This window comes from Psammomys obesus, unplaced genomic scaffold (genome assembly GCF_907164565.1).
Source record: "Psammomys obesus unplaced genomic scaffold, mPsaObe1.curated_primary_1811, whole genome shotgun sequence".
NCBI classification, from domain to species: Eukaryota; Metazoa; Chordata; class Mammalia; order Rodentia; family Muridae; genus Psammomys; species Psammomys obesus.
In genome coordinates, this window is record NW_026592510.1 from 674,746 (window position 1) to 696,232 (window position 21,487).

Genomic DNA, 21,487 nt, shown 5'->3' on the forward strand with positions numbered 1-21,487 from the left:
ACAAACGGACTGGAAATTGTAAGTATAATTTTTACCTGATGGGTCTCATAATTGTCTTATTGAATATGGTTTATTGATGTTAGAGAAAGAGCCCTTTCTTGGACTAAATGGGAGAGCTGTTGGGATAATCTTGTGCACTGTGTAAAGCTTGTCTTTGTATTATTCAAATGTTGATTTCTGACAGTACCTGCAGAGCTGGGTACTCTCCAGACTTGGATATTGTTATTTTTTTATGAAGCATTACCTGTTTCAGTGTTTTGTAAACATTCTTCTTCATCACCTTCCTATTGATTGAATAATTGAATGGCCAGTGCAATTTATCGACTGAGTTGATGTTTTTATAGTTCCATAAGGAATCAATTCAATAATCATGTCACCTCAAGATTCTGTTTCTGATCTTGGTTGTGCAGGCTTATAATCCTAGCACTAGGGTATTTGAGGCAAGAAAACCATAAATTCAAGACCTATATAGACTATAGAACAAGTTCAAGGCTAGACTGAGTAACTTAGTAAGATGCTCTCTCAAATAATTTTTTAAAAATGAGGATTCAGGATGCAACTCAGTGGTAGGATACTTGTTTCCAGGCTCCCGGTTCAATTTCTAGTATCACAAACTATTTCCTCATCTTTAACATGTGTAGACATTGTATCTCTAATGTCCTTCCCGCCTGACTTAAATGTAGATGTGGAAGAAGATAGAGGAAGACGTTTATATGGTTCATGCAGTTGAGATTTTTTCCTTCCCCATTGTGCCATTCCAGGCTGGGTGATCCTTGGCTGTCCAGATTGCCCTTCATATTACAGATTAATTAGGAGCAGCCCTTCCCCCCCACCCACTAGGTGCTGGTTACATTCCCATATTGTTATAGGCAAACACAGGGTGTCTTTCTTCACATCTCCCAGGAAACATTGTCCCCTGTTAAGAATGCTGTATCTCCAATCACCCATTGAATAACTGTGTATTTCAGCTATAAAATACACTGGTCAAGCACTATATAGAGACTGCCTATGGTTACATCAGGTTTAAATGCACATAAAGCCAGGACTTAAAGAGAAAGAAAGAGAAGTGAATATCGAAGGATATAGTCAACCGTAATTCTCCATGAAGTGATTGATAATACAGATCATAAAAGTTATTTCAGTCACACTATTTCCCTACATAGATTGCTTTTCTAATTATGTTCCACCTGGGCTAAAAATAGTAATCACAATTTCCTGAGTACATGCTGACAAGGGAGATGGCAAGTGTGCATGGAGAGCAAGAATTTGAGTTGTTAAATTTTCATGGGCACTCATAAAATGGGTGCCTTAACCTTAGATACCAAACTGAATTTGTGAACTCAAAAATAAAGGCCAGGACTTTAGTTCAGCGGTAGAGTGCTTTCCTAGCATGTACAAGGCCTCCAGGTTTGGTCCCAGGACTGCAGAAACACCAGTAAACCAAATCAGCCAAACAAACAAGCTTGAAAAAAACAATAGGGCCACCTATACTTACAGGTGAATTAAAGACTTGAGTCCCCGGAAAGTGTGTCTTGAAATGGACTTGATATTGTTGTTCTCTATGAATCTGTAAGAGGTAACAACATTTTTTTTTTTTTTGTCAGATAGCCAAAGGAAACAAAGAGAACCTGTCCTTTAATAGCGTGGAGTGGGGAAGGCGGGAGTTTTCATACTTACAAATATTCTAGATGTGGAAGGCCAATAAAAGCATCATCACTGATCACATCAAAGGAGTTCGACGTGAATAGCCTGCTCGGAGAAAGCACATAATGAAAACAGTTAAACCGTCAGCTGCTGATCTTTGCTGCTTTGATTCTCTCTGAGAAACGGGCGGCAGCTGATACAGGTAAGTCTTCATTTTCTGTAGGGTTGTTCATACAGAGAACCTTGGCAGCTTTTCTCACTTCTGGTTGTCGCCCCCTGGAATGCTCACTGATGGGGTACCTGCTGTCCCTCTCTTCAGGTGAGGCGTCACATGTCCTGGGAAGCATTTGGAGACATAGGCAGAGGAACAAGGCAGCAGATGCAGCCAAATCAACATGTTTGCGGTCCTACGACGAGGACACTAGTGATCATTTTCCCGTTGAAAACACGCTCTAGAAAACTTCTGAAATATTTTTTGACAGGCCAAAATAATGATCTTTAACCACTATTTAATAATTAACACCAGTTTAATACTAGGAATTGTAGGGAAAAAAGTACCTTTAGGCCGCATCACTGAGTGATAACGCAGAGCAGGCACAGTGGACAGTGGTCGGGAACCGCGAAAATCAACTATTTGGCTGTTTAAATGACTTTTCAATAATTTGAAAACAGGACAGGCTAAACATGGGAGTGATGACGCTCAGGAGGCATCTGAGGCCATTTTATTACTTAATAACTAGAAGAAACACTTTTACTTGGACAAATTTATTGGCGTTTTCAAAATCCACAGGGATTTGGCTTCAAAATCACTGAGGAAAAAAAGACGTCAACCAATTTATCACCACACCCTGTTGAACTCTTTGGAGAACTTGCCAGGTTTTTGTCTGAAACCTTAAAAACAGGTGTTTTTTTGGCTAAATACTAGGATCCTGTACCAGACAATTTAATAGTAATATAATTCTGTTAGTAGATCTTGTATTTTTACTTTGGGAGGATAGTGGTTAAATATGATTGCTGGTAACCAGCCAAATGACCCCCTCCCCCGCCCTGAGCCCATTAACACAGGAGATGAAGTACTTTGAAATGAGTAACTTATTTGATACGATAATCAAGGGAGGGTTAGACATGACCTGGTAGGTGAAGCTGAGGGATGAGAACACAGGTGTGAATTTTACCATCAGCTCTGTTTTTCTCCAGAGACTTGAGATCTTTTTCCATTAAAAAAAAAAAAAAAATGGAGGCAGAGGACGAGCCAGCCAAGTGGAATGGAGTGACGGCCTCTGTCTCTTTCCAAACTGTTAATCCTGGAGTGATATTGAATCACTTCTAAGTCCCCTTCCCTCTAACGTCATGGCTTTAAACTCAAAACACTTCACTGGGCCCTGAAAAGGCAAGAGCAACTAATCAAACACACATCACAGCCTGTACTTATTAAAACCAAGTCCAAGGTCCATGATTTGCATGGCTCTGTTAATTGTCTCTTCTCATTTTATGGTTTTTGGAAAGCAACATGATGCTCAGCCTTACGCCTAGGTAAGCTGATACCCAAAGGCTCAAGCAGGCTCCAGGGGTTTCTTTCTCTCCTAAAGGGCGGCAACAGAGATGGAAAGAGTTCAGTGGTGACAAATACAGGGAGGTGCCTCCTAGGCTCAATGGTTTGCAAACTGCTCTGTGGTTCACTGGGGAATTCATCACCCCACAGTCTAAGATGTAGGGAGAAATAGCTTTCATCACTATCATCCCGTAAGTTAAATCAGTGGCAAGACAGGCGGGGAAATGGATGCCAGTGAGCATCCCTTGCCTTTGCATGTCAGATGCTGCAGAGATGAAAGACGAGGATTTCTTCTAGAATCTTTTGTTGGCCTGTTCAGCACTTATCCCTAGAATTTGTGATAGTAACCATTTCATTGTGAATATTGAACAAATATTTGCTGAACAAAGAAGCCTTCATTTTACATGACATGCTAGTCACTGCTAGATTATGATACTGAATGTAATCTTAGAGCAAAGGCTTGCTTTTATTTGTTTTTGCATCCCTAGTTCCTGGTTTTGAAAAAAAAAAGTTTGCTGAACTGAATTTCAAAGACTAAACCCCCTGGCTAAAACTATAACTAGAAGCAAAATATTCTAAGGAAAGAAGTCAGAACTCGATACAGTGCATCCTACGTGGTTAACGGAGAAAGAGCAAAAAACGAACCTTCATGGCTTTCTCTGGAGGGGTAGTTCTGAGAGTGAGCCTGTGGGCTGTCTCTAGGGCAATCACAGTGGTTGGTTTCCGGACACAAGGATGTTCCCTTGTAAATAAACACCATTGGGAAGTAGCATGCCTGAGATGGTGTCCTTCTCTTTATGTATAACTTCACTTCAATTAAAACTTTTCCTTATAGGGCTGGAGAGATGGTTTGGAGGTTACAAGCCACTGGCTGTTCTTCCAGAGGATCCCAGTTCAATTCCTGGCACCCACATGGCAGCTCACAACTGCCTGTAACTCCAGTTCCAACACTCCAGATCCAACACCCTCCCACAGACATACATACACATATAATAAATAATTTAAAAAGTGTTTTTTTTTTCTTTTATGCTTTTATTCTCTGGCTGAGATAATGAGGCTTTTCCATTCTAAATTTGATAGTTGTTTCTATGAACATGGGATTATAAAATGATACATGTATTCAAAATATATTTGAGTGGCTTATTCATTTTAGTATTCAATATAAACTTGAAAGGACTCATGAGTAGATCACACACTATAGACCAGAATCAAATATTTAATTTTTGTGGTCTTAGTAACACGTTTTATTTCAGTATTATGATTTGTGATTACATCAGATATATCAAGTATCGTACAGCCTCTATTAAGAGAAATAGTTCCCATCCTAACACATGTTCATGCAGTCCTGGAGCAGAGCAGAAGGGCTCTTTTGTTTTACATAACCTCTGGCCTTTTCTGTGGACTATAAGGGCAAGAAAGACTTAGTTTTCCCCTCAGTGTAGCCAGTTCCTACATTGGGTCCATGATCCAAATGGCATGGCTCAGAATGGCAGTACCGGGTAAGACAATAATACTCTTTCTTGGTTTGTGGAACTGACAACCAAAAGACAAAGCCTGCAGAGGAGCGAAGAAAGGAAAGCTCTTGGACCAAGTACGCGCAAGGAACGCATCTGAATTGACCACAGATGGAGCCCTCACAAAGGGAAGAGTGTTGAAGGCTGCGTGGGGAGATGCCTGGATCCAAACAGTGCTTTTCAATCTCGGATGCACTTGGAATCACCCAAGGAGCCTAAAAATACAACTCATTCCCACTCTCAAGGATGCTGGCTAAATTCTACACTTGGAGTGTGGCCCAAGCTATTTTAAAGCTGCCGGTGTGGCTGCATGCAGTCGGGGTGCATAGGGAGACGCTTCCAGGTTGTTGAGGTACGCCCTCTACCTGTGGTGACCAAGAATTCTCCGATCCCTGCAGCAGTTGCTGTGAGGCATGGAAGGGCAGTGGGTTTCCCTGTCCCCAAAAATACACATAATGAGAGTCGGCAGTAATATGAACCAGATGGGACAAACATCACAACAGCGGGGTCATGGAGGCGTTTGCGGGGACCAGTGTATTGTCTGAATAGCCTTGTTACCCCAAGCAGAGATCAGAGGTTTGCACCAACACACTTGCCAGGAGATATCCCAGTTTGTAAAGGTCAAGTAGGGTTTTCTTCTGCCTCGGTCCCATAAGACTCTGAAGTCTCTGCCACTTCCTTTCTTTCTGAGGAAGGAAGAAACTAGACATTTTCCCACTAGTTTTCGTGGGCGTAGATCAGGGATGTGCCTTGACCTCTCTAACTCCCCTCAAGGGATAAACATTTTTTAAATATGTCATGAAACAAGCTGTGGGAGGAGTGGGAAGATTTTTTTTTTTTTTTTAAACCAAGGGAATGTATATATTCTTACCAGGAGGAAAATTTAGAAAGGCTGCATAGATCAACTATCAATTCCAGGCAGGCACCGGCTCGTTTAAAAATGGTAGTTATTGGACAGGAGCATACCACAGAGGGCCTCTGAAGGACTCTACCCAGCAGGATATTAAGGCAGATGCTGAGACTCCTAGCCAAACTTTGGGCAGAGTGCAGGGAATCTTATAAAAGAAGGGGGAGATAGAAAAACCTGGAGGAAACTGAAGCTCCACAAGGAGAGCAACAGAACCAAAAGATCTGGGCACAGGAGTCTTTTCTGAGACTGATACTCCGACTAAGGACCATGCATGGAGATAACCTAGAACCCCTGCAAAGATGTAGCCCATGGAAGCTCAGTGTCTCACTTGGTACCCTAGTAAGGGGAACAGGGACTGTCTCTGACATGAACTCAGTGGCTGGCTCTTTGATCACCTCCCCCTGAGTGTGGAACAGCCTTACCAGGTCACAGAGGAAGACAATGCAGCCAGTCCTGATGAGACCTGGTAGGCTAGGGTCAGATGGAAGAGGAGGAACTTCCTTATCAGTGAAATGGGGAAGGGAAATGGGAGGAGAACAGGGAGGAAGGGTAGGATTGGGAGAGGATGAGGGAGGGGGCTAGAGCTGGGATACAAAGTGAATAAATTGTAATAAATAAAAAAAATTGAAAAAAAAGATAGTTATTGACTTCGTAATACTCTACACTTCTTAGCCTCCAGCTGGAGCATCTCACCTGGGCTTTAGAGCAACTTTGTGAGGGTGGTACATCCAGTATTGCAGTCTGTTTGACAAGAGGAAAGTGAGGTCCAGAACTACTTAATGCTTTGCTGAAAATCATGAGGCCTAAGACCCCTTTGTCCAACCCCATGCTGGGTGGCTCCTTAGCATGGGGCCTAGTTGACATAACAAAACAGCAGTATTGTGCTGAATAGCTACCCCGTGGCTTAACTCATGCAGACTTACAAGATATGACTTAATGATCACTGCAAGTAATTTCAAAGTTACATCAAGATGGTATCATATCAATTTGTAAGTTTTTAACCCTTTCTTTTTCTTTTTTTTTTTTTTTGGGGGGGGGAAGGCTTTCTCTGTGTAGTCTTGACTGCCTTGGATTCGCTTTGTAGGCCAAACTGGCCTCGAACTCACAGGGATCTGCCTGCCTCTGCCTCTCTGAGTGCTGGGATTACAGGCATATGTCACCATGCCCAGCTTCATTTGTATTTTTAAAAAATATAATATTTTAAAATTTTGAATACAATTTGCATATGGTATAAATGTCCTGTAGAAGTTTAAGGAAAATGTAGAAAAACTTATAAAGTAGATAGCACTGTTATCATACTATCTGGATACATGCATACTGATATGCATACATATGACATATCACATGTGCTGTGCTGTCTATATGTGTGTTTATCATGTTGAGAAAAGCTGTGTATTGTTCTGTGTCCTTTTTTATTTTTATTTTATTTTATTTTTTCTTTTCTGTTTCAGGAGTCTTGATTTGTATACTTCCCAATTCCTCATTTGATCACGGACATTTTCTCGTGATGAGTTTTTAATGATAATAGGTTAATAGAATACTATTGTGTCATACTAAAATGAGAATTCCAGTTTTTACTATGCACGATGACCACCTTTGTATACAAAGACCTTTCCTGCCTCTTTTTTTCTAGAAAAGGACTTATAGTAGATTTCCATTAGATTCAGGATATTTTTAAGTGCCTAGCTTTTATGCAATCTTTGCAAACCACATGTCCAACTCTGAGTACAGAAAGCCCTATTTCATCACCTCTTCACTAACATTTAATTTATCACTTTTTCCCTATGAAGTCATGACTTCTTTGATTCACTTGGGACTTAGCCCCATGTATGATGTGAAATAGGTCACTTCCTTGATTCTTCCCTAAACATTACTCTGCTTTTTGTTAATAACTAATGGACCTCTAGCTTATGAGTGTTATTCTTTCTAAGTGGCTAACCATTTTACTAGTTTGTTTTTCAAAAGTAAGATTTTTGACTTATTTATTATACCCATTGCTTCTTAATGCAGTTTTGTTATTATTTATTTTATTTTTATTTATTTTCATTATTATTTATTTAATTTCCTCCTGGTATTTATTGAATTTAACAATCATATTTATACTCTTTCTGTATAAACATAAAACAAATAGAAATATTAAAAGTAGAATATTAAAACATTATACTTTTAAAAAATACAGATTGAAGCTGGGTGTGGTGGCACATGCCTGTAATCCCAGCACTCAGAGAGGCAGAGGCAGGTGGTTTACAAATGTATAAAATATCAAGTAAATTTTGATTTGTAATAAGCTTTAAATTACATATTTTATTTAAGCATTAGTTAGAATAATCTTCCTTCCTTCCTTCCTTCCTTCCTTCCTTCCTTCCTTCCTTCCTTCTTTTCTTCCTCTCAAGATAAGGTCTCACTATATAACCGTGGCTGGCCTAGAAATCACAGAGATCCATTTGCCTCTGCCTCCTTACTATTGTGATTATAGTTACAATCACATATAATTATAATATAATGTGTGGGTATTTGCCACCATGCCCAGTTCAGTATACTATTTTTGAAGCTGCCTTTTAAAATTCATGAGTTTATTGTCAATAAATGCTGTGGCCAGAGGCTATGACTGGATATATTATATCCTGACCCCACTCACACTTCGTTCCCTTCTTTCACTTCCTGGTTTCTTATAGGGGTAAGGCACAGCTCTTCATCAACAAAACACCTTAGTGCCATGGCCATAAGGTTGTTGGATGTGTGGGGGTGGTCCTGGTTGCATGAAAGCTAAGATCAGCTGTCAAAAAGGGAAGTGTTGGCAGCAGGTTATTAGGGAACCTAGGTTAAAACAGAACCTGGGATCAGCAGCAGAGAAGTGAATGAGGGGGCAGAGGACCTAAGAAGAAAGGTCTGGCTATACGAATTTAAGGCTAAGGCTGGCCTAGGTGCGGCTGACAAGCCAAAGACAAGGTCCATTCAGAGAGATGACAGGTCAGGCACATGGATCCCTAAAGTTGTTTTTTGCCCTGGTTTCATCCTCCAAAGGCTAAGGAAAAAACTCTATAGAAAGACCAGAAAGCTTAGGTCTTGATTGCCACTTGGCCATAAATCTTCTGTATGTCCTAATGCATGCCACTTTGCTATATGCTATCAAAGGAAGGGGCTGGGAGAGATAGTTTCAGAGGCCACTTTTAACTCTAAAGACACAGGAGTCTAGAATTGTGGCATTGTGGGCATGTAAACTGGGAGAGAGGTCTGTCTGCAGATGGCAAAATATGGAGCATGTAATGCCTGCTGAGAAAATCTTGTCCCAAATCAGGCTGCTCTCTTGGCCCTATGCCAGGACCCCTGGCCCTAATGACACTGACTCAGACCCTCTATACCACCTGAACATCTTGACTGCCATCAAAATTGTCACTAGCCCAGGAAAAGCCTGCCTCCATTCTTTCACCCAGAGCAGTTTCTCCTGGGAACAGAGGAGACATGGCTGAACTAACCCTTTCTTCTCACAATCCCTTCCCTATAGAGACCATACTAGATGAAGACAAGATGGGCCAGCAGTGCATCTGCTGTCACCTGGAGACCGCATCTATGGGATATAGAATACGGAATCAGGCTTCATAGCTTGCATCTGCCACTTATGACTGTATGTGAACATATTAAGGAGGTGACTATGTTCACTCTCTGTTAAAATAGGAATTATAACAAAAACACCCCCCCCCCCAGAGGAGCCTCCAGAATCCTGTGAGAGAATGTAGATGAGCATGTCTCCAGTGCTTCTGTCAGAGATTATCTATACAAAGAAAATACCAGAGGTGGGAGAAACTGAGGTCCAGAGAAGTCATCCCTGCCAGCTAAGACTGATGAGTATGGTCCAGGCTACTAGACATCCATGGCACATATCCAGGTTCTCATGTGTCTGAGCAAATGCGTACTATATATACACTAAGGAGAACAAACTGCACACATTACAGCTGCTGCCAGATGTGGCTGCACAGCTGGAGGAACTTGTCAATGTGTTTAGAGCATCACTTAACCAATCCAGACTCTCTGGTTGTTGGTAATGTTCATTATCCAAAAGAAGAGGGCTGGTTGAAGAATAATTAACAATAGGCTGATGATTCACATCAGCTAAGAGCGCATGTTCTGAGTGCATGTGCCATGTGAATAATTTACATCTGAATATTTTTAAATATGCTCTTAAGACAGAGAAGCACTAAAATGGGAAGCATTGCTGAAGAGCATATTATTTGACAGTTATTTTTGACTCTGATCCTTGAGAAATATTTTCAATGTAATTCAGCTGATCCTTAAGTAGTCTACCATTTTTTCAAAAAAGGTTGGGTACAAAGAAACTTAATTTGGTTCTACAAAGCTCGGGGGGGGGTGTGCGGTGCTCTAGGGACTTGAAATCTAATTCCGTTTTTGACAGATGAGGAAACTGAGGCTGGCAGATGTTAAGCAATGTGACTGTCTCTTTTCTTTTTTCTTTTCTTTTCTCCTTCCTTCCTTCCTTCCTTCCTTTCTTTTCTTTCTTTCTTTGTCATTGGTGGGACAGAATTAGAATATAGATTTCAGATCTTTAAGAGTTCCCTGGGCATGGGGCTGCCCCTTTATTGTATTCTGTCACCTCAAGATTATCAAAACACTTTCTTTCTAGAAACAAACACAGCTAGCTCACAGCTCCCTCTCTCCGTGTTTATATGAAGTCATCTTCTATCTCCCTGGAAACAAAGGGGTGATTTCAATTTTATCTTAGGCCTGATCTGTAGCAGGCCTCATCTTCAGCAGCTTGACATCTCTTTAATCCTCAGAGGCATGCTGTAATGTGGGTTTTATAGTCTCCACTTAAAACATAAAGAAAACTACGGTGAGAGGGGGATACAATGACATGAACATTGTAAGTGGTATAGGTGGAATTCTGGGTGCCAGCCTGATTGTCTCACTGGGACTGGTTGATATCCACAAGCACAGCCAGCTTCTACCTTGGTCCCACCAGTTCTGCCCAGTAACCACAAACCAGGACAGGTGACCAGTATTTCCCGGGTAGTATCCCCTTGCACTCTGACCCCTTCCAGGGACTGAGAGGGTCACTTGCAGAAAATGGCAGCTAAGTTTAGGAAGAACGGGTTGGAGAAATTAATCAGGCTTTTCAGATCTGCAATTCCTTTCTTCCCTTAAATAGAGACTCTTCAAAGGGGAATTAAACATGCAGGACCCATCTAATTGGTTGCAGGACCCGTCAGTCAGAGAGATCTACACAGAGTATTTCATGGAATGTTTCCAGGGCAGCACCTGTTCAGCCACAGAGTAAACAACAGTGAGAAAAGTGAGAGCACATTCTGGAGCCTGTGGCAAGGTGTTATTTACTTCCTGGGAGAGGAGCATCGACTTGGAGGTCCCTAAGGAAAAAGCAGACATATGAAAAGCTGCTTGACCGGGTGAATAGCCTGGTGGTGAGGCACGACTCTAACAAAACTGTTTTGAGTCATCCCTTTATGGAGCAGATGGCTTCATTTCTCCTTCAGAAATGTAGATATGTCCTGTCCATGTGTTGCCACCAGGTCTCTTCAGAGCTATGGTTCTCAATGAGTGGGTCACGACCCACTGAGAGGTCAAATGACCTTTTCACGGGGGTTGCCTAAGACCATCAGAAAAAAAAAAAAAACAGATGTTTACACTATGATTCATAACAGTAGCAACATTACAGTTCTGAAGTAGCAACGAAAATAATTTTATGGTTGGGGGATCACCACAACATGAGGAACTGTATTAAAGGGTTGCAGCACTAGGAAGGTTGAGGACCGCTGCTTTAGAACAAAGTAAGGTATAATTAAGGAAGCTAATAACCGAGACTTGTGTGTGGACATTGCCAAAAGATGTTCCACAGAACCTGTATTCTAGGGGAGTTGAGAACTTTAGGGGAGGTGAACTTTAATTGCAAAGTCTTTTCTATGCCAAGGTGTGTTGAGAGCAGGCAGGCAGTAATGGAGCGTGCAGTTACCCTCATTTGAGCAACTCTATTCTTGCAGAATAACCGTTCCCCTGGACACAGGTTTAAAGAATACTGCTCTATGACGTAACCGAAGGAAAGAAGGCCCCTTTCTTTTACTATTTTATTTCTTTTTCTGACAACTTGTCCGTCTCTTTTTTTCAAACAAGGAAGCCAGAGCTTACACATACAAATGAGGGCTGAAACCTAGGGAAACTAGGAGGTCTTTGCCAGCGATGCCACCACTTTTTCAGAGAGCAATTGAAACTCCTTTTCAGTCATTGTCCCCAGGAATCAGGGCACATTTCCCCTGAATAACTTTGTTAATGGCAAAGGTTGACCCTTTGAGAGAGGATTGGATTTGGGGAACAAAACTATGCAAAGTCAAACTCGCCCAAGATTATTCATGTCAGAAGAAAGTAAACAGAAGTGGTTAACAGTAAGAGCAAAGGTTTCAGCTCCACTTTTGCTGCTTAGTAGGCATTCAAGAGACACTGACGGGCTACCTGGATCCCTCAGGACTTAGTACTTCCTCTGTACTTAGTACTTCCTCTGGAGGAAATTATGTGCACAGTGGAAGGTCATGATGATGAAATAAAAATTGTGAGCAGTAGCTGGCAATATAAAAATTACCAATGCCTCTAGCCAAAGCTTGACTGGTTTTACTGCATGGCTGGCAAATCTTCAGTGAGGGTTCTGAAGAGTAGAGATATTTAGCTATGGAAGCATGGGCTGAACCCGTGGCTCCTCATGAGGAACTCTCTAAGACTTATTTGTGATTATACATTTTAGCTTCTACTTTTTAGAGATTCGTTTGATTTTTTAAAAGTGCGTGCATGCGTGCATGTGTGTATACATGTAGAGGCCAGAGGTTGATACTGGGTGTCCTTATTTTTTTTAATTTTTAATTTAATTTACCCATATATACCCAACACAGATCTGAGCCCCCATGCCTGAAAATTTTGTGTGCTGGGGCTTGAACTCAGGGTCTCATGCCAATTCTACATCATGGGCGCTTTCAATTACCAACCTAATTTGCTGTTTTGTGAGAATTGATATAATAATTTTTAATCTGCTTCTTTAACAAATCTATTTTCTATTTTATAATGAAAGTATTCATAATTAGAATATAATAGATTTAGAAAAATATATTTCTGGAATTTTATTTTTATTAGATGTATGTATTTTTATGTGTATGTATGTAGGTCCACTATGTGTGTGCATTGCCCTGGAACTGGAGCAATGGTTGGTTCTGAAATACCAGGTGGATGCTGGGAACTGAACCTGGATCCTCTGCAAGAGCAAGTCCCCTTAACCACTGAGCTACCTCTTCAGCCCACAGAAGGTAGTACGATTTTAAGGTTGGAGGAAGCCTTGAGTAGTGGTGTGAAGGCCCCAAAGGCCAACACATGCTTTGTTCTGTCTTTATCCTGTTTAAAATCTGCTTCCAGATTTTTTATTTCCCCCTAAAAGTTAGGAGGATAATACCCCCGTGCTCTTGCACCCCGTGCTCATTGCATCCCACGAGCAATGATCAGTGGGAGCAAGGATGTCACTCGTAGGTAAGGCGAGTCTCCTCCAGGTTGCCCATCACTACCACTCCCTGTCGCCTCATACCCAATGTCTTCCTTTATTTGTCTCACCACCCCACTAGCACTTGAGTTCTAAAGCCACCACCTATTATTCCTTTAGTGTTTTATGCTTATATACGTTGAAGGCCAGCAACATTTTGTGCCCCGCTCAACGTTATACAGTTCGTTTATGCCCAAACTGGATTTTAGACCATTTTGTCTAAATCCCATTTTAGATTGTTTGCATCCTACCAGTTTAATTATTTTAAGCAAAATCTGACATGTCTTACAAACTGTGATTGTAGTTATTTATTCATGAGGAAGACGTGAGAGGGTTAAACATTTTTTTTTTTTTAAGTATATTACTCACGTTTCCTCTAAAAAATACTTGAAGGCAAGATTTCTCACCAGGTCCTTCTAGACCTGTAGGACCACAGAATCTTAAAGATGGGTTGCAGACAAGCTCAGGTGATACAAGCAGACACTAAGGTGATGTTAGATTAGGATCAATATTAAAAAAAATCAACCGCTGTTATAAATCCAGTGTTCACCCATCTAAAGGAAGAGTGTCATCCGAACATTTCAGTCCTTACTGCTCACCAATGCATTAGGTTCTATTGCCTATTTTTCGCCTCATACACATAGATGTCAAAGGTTGGTTCAATTTACCCCGAATCACAAGACTAGTAAGCATCAGAGAGTGAGGCAGTTACTCAAAGGCATCTGACCACAAAGCTATTAACACTTGCACATTGCCAGCTCACCAGGAAGCAGGGGTGACTTCCCAGCCCATACAGCAAAGCCCCTTCGACAATTCTGCTGCCCATGTTAACCACAACATCCAAACCAGCTGGCATCGCCATCACCCCGATAAGCCGCAAGCCATTCTATTCAAGATTATCAGGGTTGCCTTAGGATAACATCCGGGAACAATCAAAACACAGTTCACCTGTCATTAATCACCACCTGCCTGAGGCTGCCATGTTGGAAGTGAGAGCATGCTAGTCACGTTTGTGTCCCTCATGAAGTCCAGCTTTGTACCTGCTACACAGTGGCATCTTCTAACTTGTTTACTGCCCTGAAAATCTCTCACTTGCAACTACACAATAAGTATTTATCTGTTTTGTTTTGTTTGCTTCTCCATTGGTCCCCAATAAATGCTGATTTTAACTAAGCAGATACAAATAAGCAAGGAAAGTAAGGGTTCGTGATTTTCTCATCTTAACCTTCTCTGCTGCTTCTGCGTGGGTGTCCCTCAGGAGAAATGGACTGCTTACCCTTCCACAGAGGAGAGGCTTGTTGGCACCTGCAGTCACACTAAGAACCCAGGAAGCTAAATGTGAAGCGAGGGTGGGAAGCGGGTGGGTGGGGGAAGATAAAGTGGGTCTTCAGGTTGGGTTTGATGCTCTGCCTCTAAGTGCCGGCAATCTCTTTTGAAGAACTTTGAGTATCTCTTTGCGTTTGTAGTGTGTGTGTGTGTGTGTATGTTGGTGGTGGTGGTGGGGTGTTAGGTCACTTTCTGGTGACCTACCAGTTTCCAGTACTCTACGCCATTAGTTTGTGTGAAATTGGGGCACATAAAGCTTTAGAAAAGCTGAAAACATGACCAAGGTACTGAAACAAAATGCTTTACTAGAAATCTGTGGCTATGGGGATCAGCACCAGCAAATACATAGGAAGCAAAGCTTAGCCTTTTCTAGTCCCAAGGCTCCTCCTTAGGCTATGGCTCACTGCTGACCTACATGTCAAAGACGGACCAGACATGTGCACGGACGGATAAGTAACAAACTTCAGGGTAGTACTAGGGGCATCTAGAATATGAGAAACCAGCTAAAACCCAGGTCTCTCATTTTTCACACGAATGTCCCTGGTGTATATGGGGCAGGAGAGGCCAGGGTTAGTGTTGTGATTGACAATCCAGGACAAACAGGAAAGAGCCAAGTGCTATTAACACTTGCTCTGGTACTCTGACTTTCTCCCTTCCTAGGAACCATTAAAACGTTCCAAGCACTTGGGTGGCTCACTGAGAGCTATTGTTTTAAAGAAAGTAACACTGATGGAGAGGGCTCTAATGGAAAGCTGGGGTTGGGGGAGGGGTGTGCCAAGGAAGCCCCAAGGTCCCTCAGGTAGGAACAGGTCTGGGTGAAGAGGAAGAGGCAAATTCTCAGGTGGCTGGGAGGGGGACTTCCCCAAGGCAAGTGGGTATCAAGGGAGGAGGAGCAGGCCACCAACAAGCTTCCAGTCTGAATAACTGGAAGAACAAAACATGCTTTCAGTGAACGCACTCCTCATACAAAAGCAGTTTACACAGATTTAAGAGTCAGCTAATTGGACTGGAGGCTGTAGTTTAGTTGGCAGAATGCTTTCAAAGTGTGTGTGAAACCCTAGGTTTGCTCTCCAGCATCACATACCAGGGTATGGTGGGGCATGCCTTTCTTCCCAGCACTTGGGAAGTAAAGGCAGGAGTAGAAGTTCAAGAGCATCCTTCCTAGATTAAAGAGCCAGGAATATGTAAGATACTGTCTCAAAACAAACAAACAAACAACCAAACAAAAAACTCACAAAAAAACAAACCAAAACCAAAAAACAAACAACAACAAAAACAATCAGACCTTGCAGACCTATAGATTTTAAGGGAAAAGGGAAATTTGGGACTTGGGAGCTTGGTGGCTTGGAGGAAGAGCATCATAGACAAAGCTGCCTCAATGGCATCTGCTGGGCATAAAACAGGACATATTCATCTATATATAACCAGCTAGAAAAGTGTTCTCACACCCTCAAAACTGACTGGTCTAACTCAGCAGTCACTGAGTGTTGCCACATTTTGCTCCTATTACCTATAGTAGAGGACCCAATGGTTTTAAAGAGCAAGATCTGCTGTGGACATTTGCCTCTGAACAAGTAAGACAGTGAAGATCCTAAGGAAGTACCTTGGTAAGAATAGGCTTATTTCTTGTTCATGTTATTTGCTTTTTCATTTCTTATGGACTATATATTTATGTGTCAACTGTGGATTGCTTTTGTTAAATGCTGTTTTCTCCATATAAAGGTAAATTTTATGTTTTACTCAAGACTAAGTGTTATTGAAAGAAAATTGGTATCTTCTCTGGCCTTATTGAATTTGTACAGTTTTTGTTGTGGTTGTTGTTTTGTTTTGCATTTGAGAGTGACACTGAAAACTACTTCTGGAATTCACTGCCAGGGAATAGGAGTGTCTTAGAAGTTGAAGGGCCTTAGTTCATTAAAATGTCATAAACCAATGGCACATGGCCACATTTTATTCTCTTAAATCTGAGTCTTCCATCATAAGCCTGCACCATTGGGGATTTCAGTCTGTAGTTGGGAAGGAACAGGGCCATAATGTGTGAAAACACATTTCTTCAAATTGCATTCAGTAAAAGTACCACTCCAGCACCGAGAGCAAACAGGAATGCATAATCACGCACATTGGTTATGTTTCAAGTTGGCCCTGTGAAAAACATGAAGAAAACGATATTTGTTTGGGAACTTCTTCTTCTTTTTTTTTTTTTTCCCAAAAAGAATATTTAATAAGAATGTTTTGTACAACTGATCTGATAAATTTTTATTGGATCAGTTTAATTTTTTCTCTCCTCTCTAGCTGGATGTGGGCTTTATTTTTCTGGTTCTACAACATAGCCTACCACGTAGCCAGCCTCGGCCCTCATCATCCCTCTCTTGGAAGGTCTGAAGAAGCACTGGTGACCATAATATCAGATTGTAACAATGACCCATCACGGGGCCCCTCCTTGTTTTTATCCAGGCTAGCTTCAAACTCTAGATCCTCCTGTCTCAGCCCTCTCCAGCACTACTAGGCTTTCGGGGGGGGGGGGGGGATACACCACCACACCCACCTGGAACCTGACATTTCTTATTCCATTCAAACAAAGAAACCAACTGCATTCAACAAAGATCAAACGGAATTCATCTGAAGTTTTTCTTTTCACGGACATATGATGGACCCCATAGATCTATGTTCTTGAATTCATTGCCAATGTTCACAGGACACTTTCTGTCTGCAATCGTGGCATTATTTTCTTACTCAGTGAAAATGATTTCTTTTGCCTTTTTCCTTGAGAATTTGAAGCAGAAACAAACAATGGACAAACAGGATCCCAGAGCCTATGGACAAACTTTGATCTTAGATGGTTTGCATAAAAGCTGTGTGGCCAAATCTACCCCATTGAGGTCAGCTAATATGAGGCAACCAAGGACATACAGGACAGAACTACTGGCTCCTTTGTTATTTCTGAAACCTGAACTGCTTTTAGAAATAAGGGCTGGAATGTTCCATAGGAACTCAGAGCATGGGACAGAGGGGCATGGCACACATTCAGTGTGGGCTATTTAAAACCAGGCCCTTGGCTTCCCCCTGTGATTCTAAATACATGAAATCACATTACCCCGAGGCAGCCGGTAACTATTTCTACGACAGTGCCCGGCATCTGTGCTCAGCGCAGCTGGATCCAGCCAACGAAAACAAAGTAGAGCGCAGTCTAGGCTTTCCGTGTCCAGCTACGCGCCACCTCGTGTCAGGCAGAAAGAGCACTGGGTGACTGAGAAGTCTTGAAATTTAAGGACCAATCTACTAGACTATCCAAGGTGCCTTAGCACATAAAAAAAAAAAAAAAAGCAAGTCATTTATTTATATGAGCAGTAAACAACATGAGCATAACTGATTGCTTTCTCAGCGTCAGTGTGTTCTACAGCAGGACCCCAGCCTTATAGCGTTGCCCCTCTCTGTATTAAACAAACAAACAAACCAACAAACCTGGTTTAATTTTTTTCTTTGACATGTTAACACTTCCCTTAACCAGACAGATAAACCCTTAGGAATTCTGTACTTTATTGCCAATCACTCAAAGGCATTAGCCAGGAGAAGGACACTAACGAACCTTGTTATATAATATCAGAACACCTGATCAAGTTTGTAAATGCAATGTAACAAACAGTCAAAACAGTTTGGGGATTTCCTATAGACCAGACAGTATATTAAGCAACTTTCAGCATTTCCTCTAGATGTAAAAATTTAAAGCTGTAGCACTTAGAAAACATGGAAGACTTTGCCACGTCTTGAGCTTGATCTAAAGCTATGTGTGGTGGTTCGCACCTTTGATCTCTGCCGTGGGGAGGAAAAGGGAGGAAGACAAGAAGCTGAAGGCCAGCCCGGTTCTACAGCAAGGTACAAGTCAGAATGAACTATGTGAGACCCTTTCTTAAAAGAGAAAAAAGTTTTGTTTTTTTTTTTTTCTCTCTGATCACACTTCAAAATATATTTTCTAATGCCCATTCTGTAGATAAGGAAGTTAGGGGGAGAGAAGAACCCAAGACCACACGATAAAGTTCCAGTGAGCAGTGAAGTGAGATTTGAACACAGAACCTTCCAATTTCAAATTCACTCTGTTTGCCTGTATACAAATAATCTCAACAAAACAGACAAGCAAAGAAGGCATGCAAGCAAATATATATCTAGAAAGCAAATAAATAAAACTTGGACCTTAATCACACAGTTAAGATACCTCAAATTCAATATATTGACAGTTGACTGTGTCTGCCTTGGAAGTGTCTCTCTGCCAACCTAAGACTGATTCTGGAGAATGGGAGACCCCTTGACCCTCATATGATACTCCATTAAGAACTAGAGTCTAGTTGTCAAATATTAGACATCAGAACAAATTATTCCATTATATTTCATTATGCCTGTGAAGAGATCTGATTACCTAGTCCAATGCTATTTTTGAATATTTTCAGGCATTGCCTGAATATATGGTTCCCTTGTGGCCAACTCAAAACATAGAGCAAGGAGTATTTGCTATATTAATATCATCTTTCCCTCGCTGTGAGGGGACTGGTTATAAATTAGATGAGATTAGAAAGCAGTCTCTTGAGAATTGGTATTTTAAGAAATTACCTAGAAAGAACCAAGGGTGTTTTCTCTCTCTCTCCCCACATGGTAAATCATACAGAGGAGCAGCAGCCTGCCCCAAATCCCAGAGAGACAACATCTTGAGCGCATATGTTATGCTGGGCTCTGTATTGACAGACCCAAGAACTCCAGCGCAAAATAATCAAAGTTCCCAAGTTAAAAATGAAAGCGAGATCACCAAAATCAGTATTGTTGTTGTGATATCCCAACAACCTCATAAGTAGCCATTAAGCTAGACAGCATTACAGGTTAGTGAATTTACCCATGCAAGATTCAACCTGCATTGTTGGTGTGAAGTTACAAACAGCCCCCTCTACCTCCTCCCACTTTCCTGATAGTCTCACCCTTTCAGAAACATCATCACATCCAACAGAAATAATATTAAGCTCATTTTACTAGAAGGCTTATCCAAATATATGCCATATTAAAAATAGTCATGATATAAATATTTCTCACAAGAGCTGCAGCGATGGTGTGAATAAAAAACTCCCTTCTGAGATTTCAGTAAAACCAGATCTCACAAAGGATCTGAAAGAAAACAAAACACACACAAAAAAACAGACAGACACACAAAGAGACACACACACAGAGAACAGACCTTATGTTAATTCGATTTACCATAACAGTTGCTATTTCCACACTATTTTACAAAGTACGATGCTCTCCCTTCCCAAATGAAGCAAGAGAGAGATGAGCCTCCTTCAGGTGCCTCAGAATAATGTCCAGGGTGGGGGCTATTAGCTAAAGCAATGAGGTTCAGTAGCACCTCATCAAAATCACAAATTTTAAATACAGCAAAATGTTAGTGCTGTCAAATGGCCAAGCTCACAAGAGGAATCTCTTGCTCTCCCCTCTCTCTCTCTCTCTCTCTCTCTTTTGCTTCATGCCCCTCTCAAAATACATACAACCCCCCAAATCCACCAGCTGGAATTTTTTAAATTGTAAATTAGGTATCAAAATGCTTACGGGCCTTACAGTGAGATAACATCAGGAGGAACGGTGCGTGGAATGGATCTCGCATTTTCACATAAAGCGTTATCTTTGGTACAAGTACACACGGCAGGGCATTTTGGCTTCGCCGGTTTCTTCCCCTCAGTCAGCAAAACCACAGAAAAGAGGCATAGGAAACAGGCAATTCTTTTCAGAGGGATGCAGGCATTTCCCATCCTTCTGCTTCTTGCTGATTCCATGCAGTCGAGAGAATATCCCCACACATGAACAGAGCTTCTGGAATTCAGCTGCTGATTGTCTTGCTCTAAGAACAGGTCACACACAGGAGTCCACCCTTCTCTGCTTCTGTGTCTGCCTTTTCCAAACAGGGACCTCCAGCTGATTCGTGAGCTGTTCCTCGTTCAGGCAGTGCACTGCTCCGGGGAAGACCTGTGAGGTGCTGTGCGGTCGGAGTGAGCCAACTGCCGGGGGAAGAGAGCCGACTCACATCACAGAAAACACTGAGCACGGACCAGGCTTCGAAGGCAAGCGAACTGATGTGACAGAAAATAAACAGCTTTCTGCTTTCACCGGGAGGCCCTTTAATTGTTACCAAAAATAGGACGGCATTATGTCTTATTAGTGGGTGGGTGGGCGGGCGGTGGAGCGGTCGTCTCAGCATAGGATGTGTGCAGTCTCGGGAACCTCTGGGAATTGGCTCTTCATGTTGCAAACCGCCTAGTAAGAAAACCTAGCTTGGGGGCCAGGCTTGGCTGGGAAAATGAAGTTAAATGAAACTCTGTCTGCAGCTAAAACCGTGCTGTCCCTCGCTGACTCCACCTGGTTGACGCCACTATTGAATGGTAAGCCCCGAACACGTGGAGAATGTCAGTTTCAGAGGCATGCATGTGAGTGAGTACTTTCCTGACACTCGTCAACTATTAGGAATTATTGGCTTTCATAACCCCCCACCACCAATGCACAGCCCACTCCTCCTCTCACGACGAGGGAGTGACAGAATTGTAAGCCGTCTCTGTGTATAATCCACTCTCCTCTCTTCTTGCTCTCTCTCTCCCCACCTTCTTTGGCAGAGTTTATTCTAAAACGTTGTAGCTGGAGCGAGCTCCCTGCCAGCAGGAGGCAGCCAACTCCAGCTTCCTGTGGCTTTGAAACAGGGCCTGGTTTATCCCCGCAGGCTGTGATAAAGTGGGGATTATGCTAGAGTGAGCAGGAGACAGGTTTAGGGTCCCAGGTCATCAGGAAAGGAGCTGATTTTACATACAGGTGAGCTATCCTGCCTATAGAATGGGGATGATAGGACAGACGGTCTTGTTACGACTGTAGGAATCAAATGAAAATCGCAGGCTCTTATTGGCATATATTATAGGAAAGAAGACACTCTCTTGGAAAAGAAAATTTGCTTAATGGCAGTACAAAGAGAGTTTGGCCTT

General features: G+C 41.9%; 1 protein-coding gene across 1 annotated transcript in view; it reads right to left on the reverse strand.

Annotated features, from left to right (window-relative positions):
* The window catches only part of Lgi1 (leucine rich glioma inactivated 1), a 44,057-nt gene extending 23,407 nt beyond the window's left edge, over positions 1 to 20,650 (reverse strand). Inside the window, exons 1-4 of the mRNA XM_055614224.1 lie at positions 20,082 to 20,650; positions 19,563 to 19,634; positions 1,678 to 1,749; positions 1,496 to 1,567 (exon numbers count right to left, since the gene is read on the reverse strand). Of these exons, the coding sequence (XP_055470199.1) occupies positions 1,496 to 1,567; positions 1,678 to 1,749; positions 19,563 to 19,634; positions 20,082 to 20,296 (431 nt within the window). The 5' untranslated portion in view covers positions 20,297 to 20,650. The remainder of the gene's footprint in view (positions 1 to 1,495; positions 1,568 to 1,677; positions 1,750 to 19,562; positions 19,635 to 20,081) is intronic.
* Positions 20,651 to 21,487: the final 837 nt, after the last annotated feature.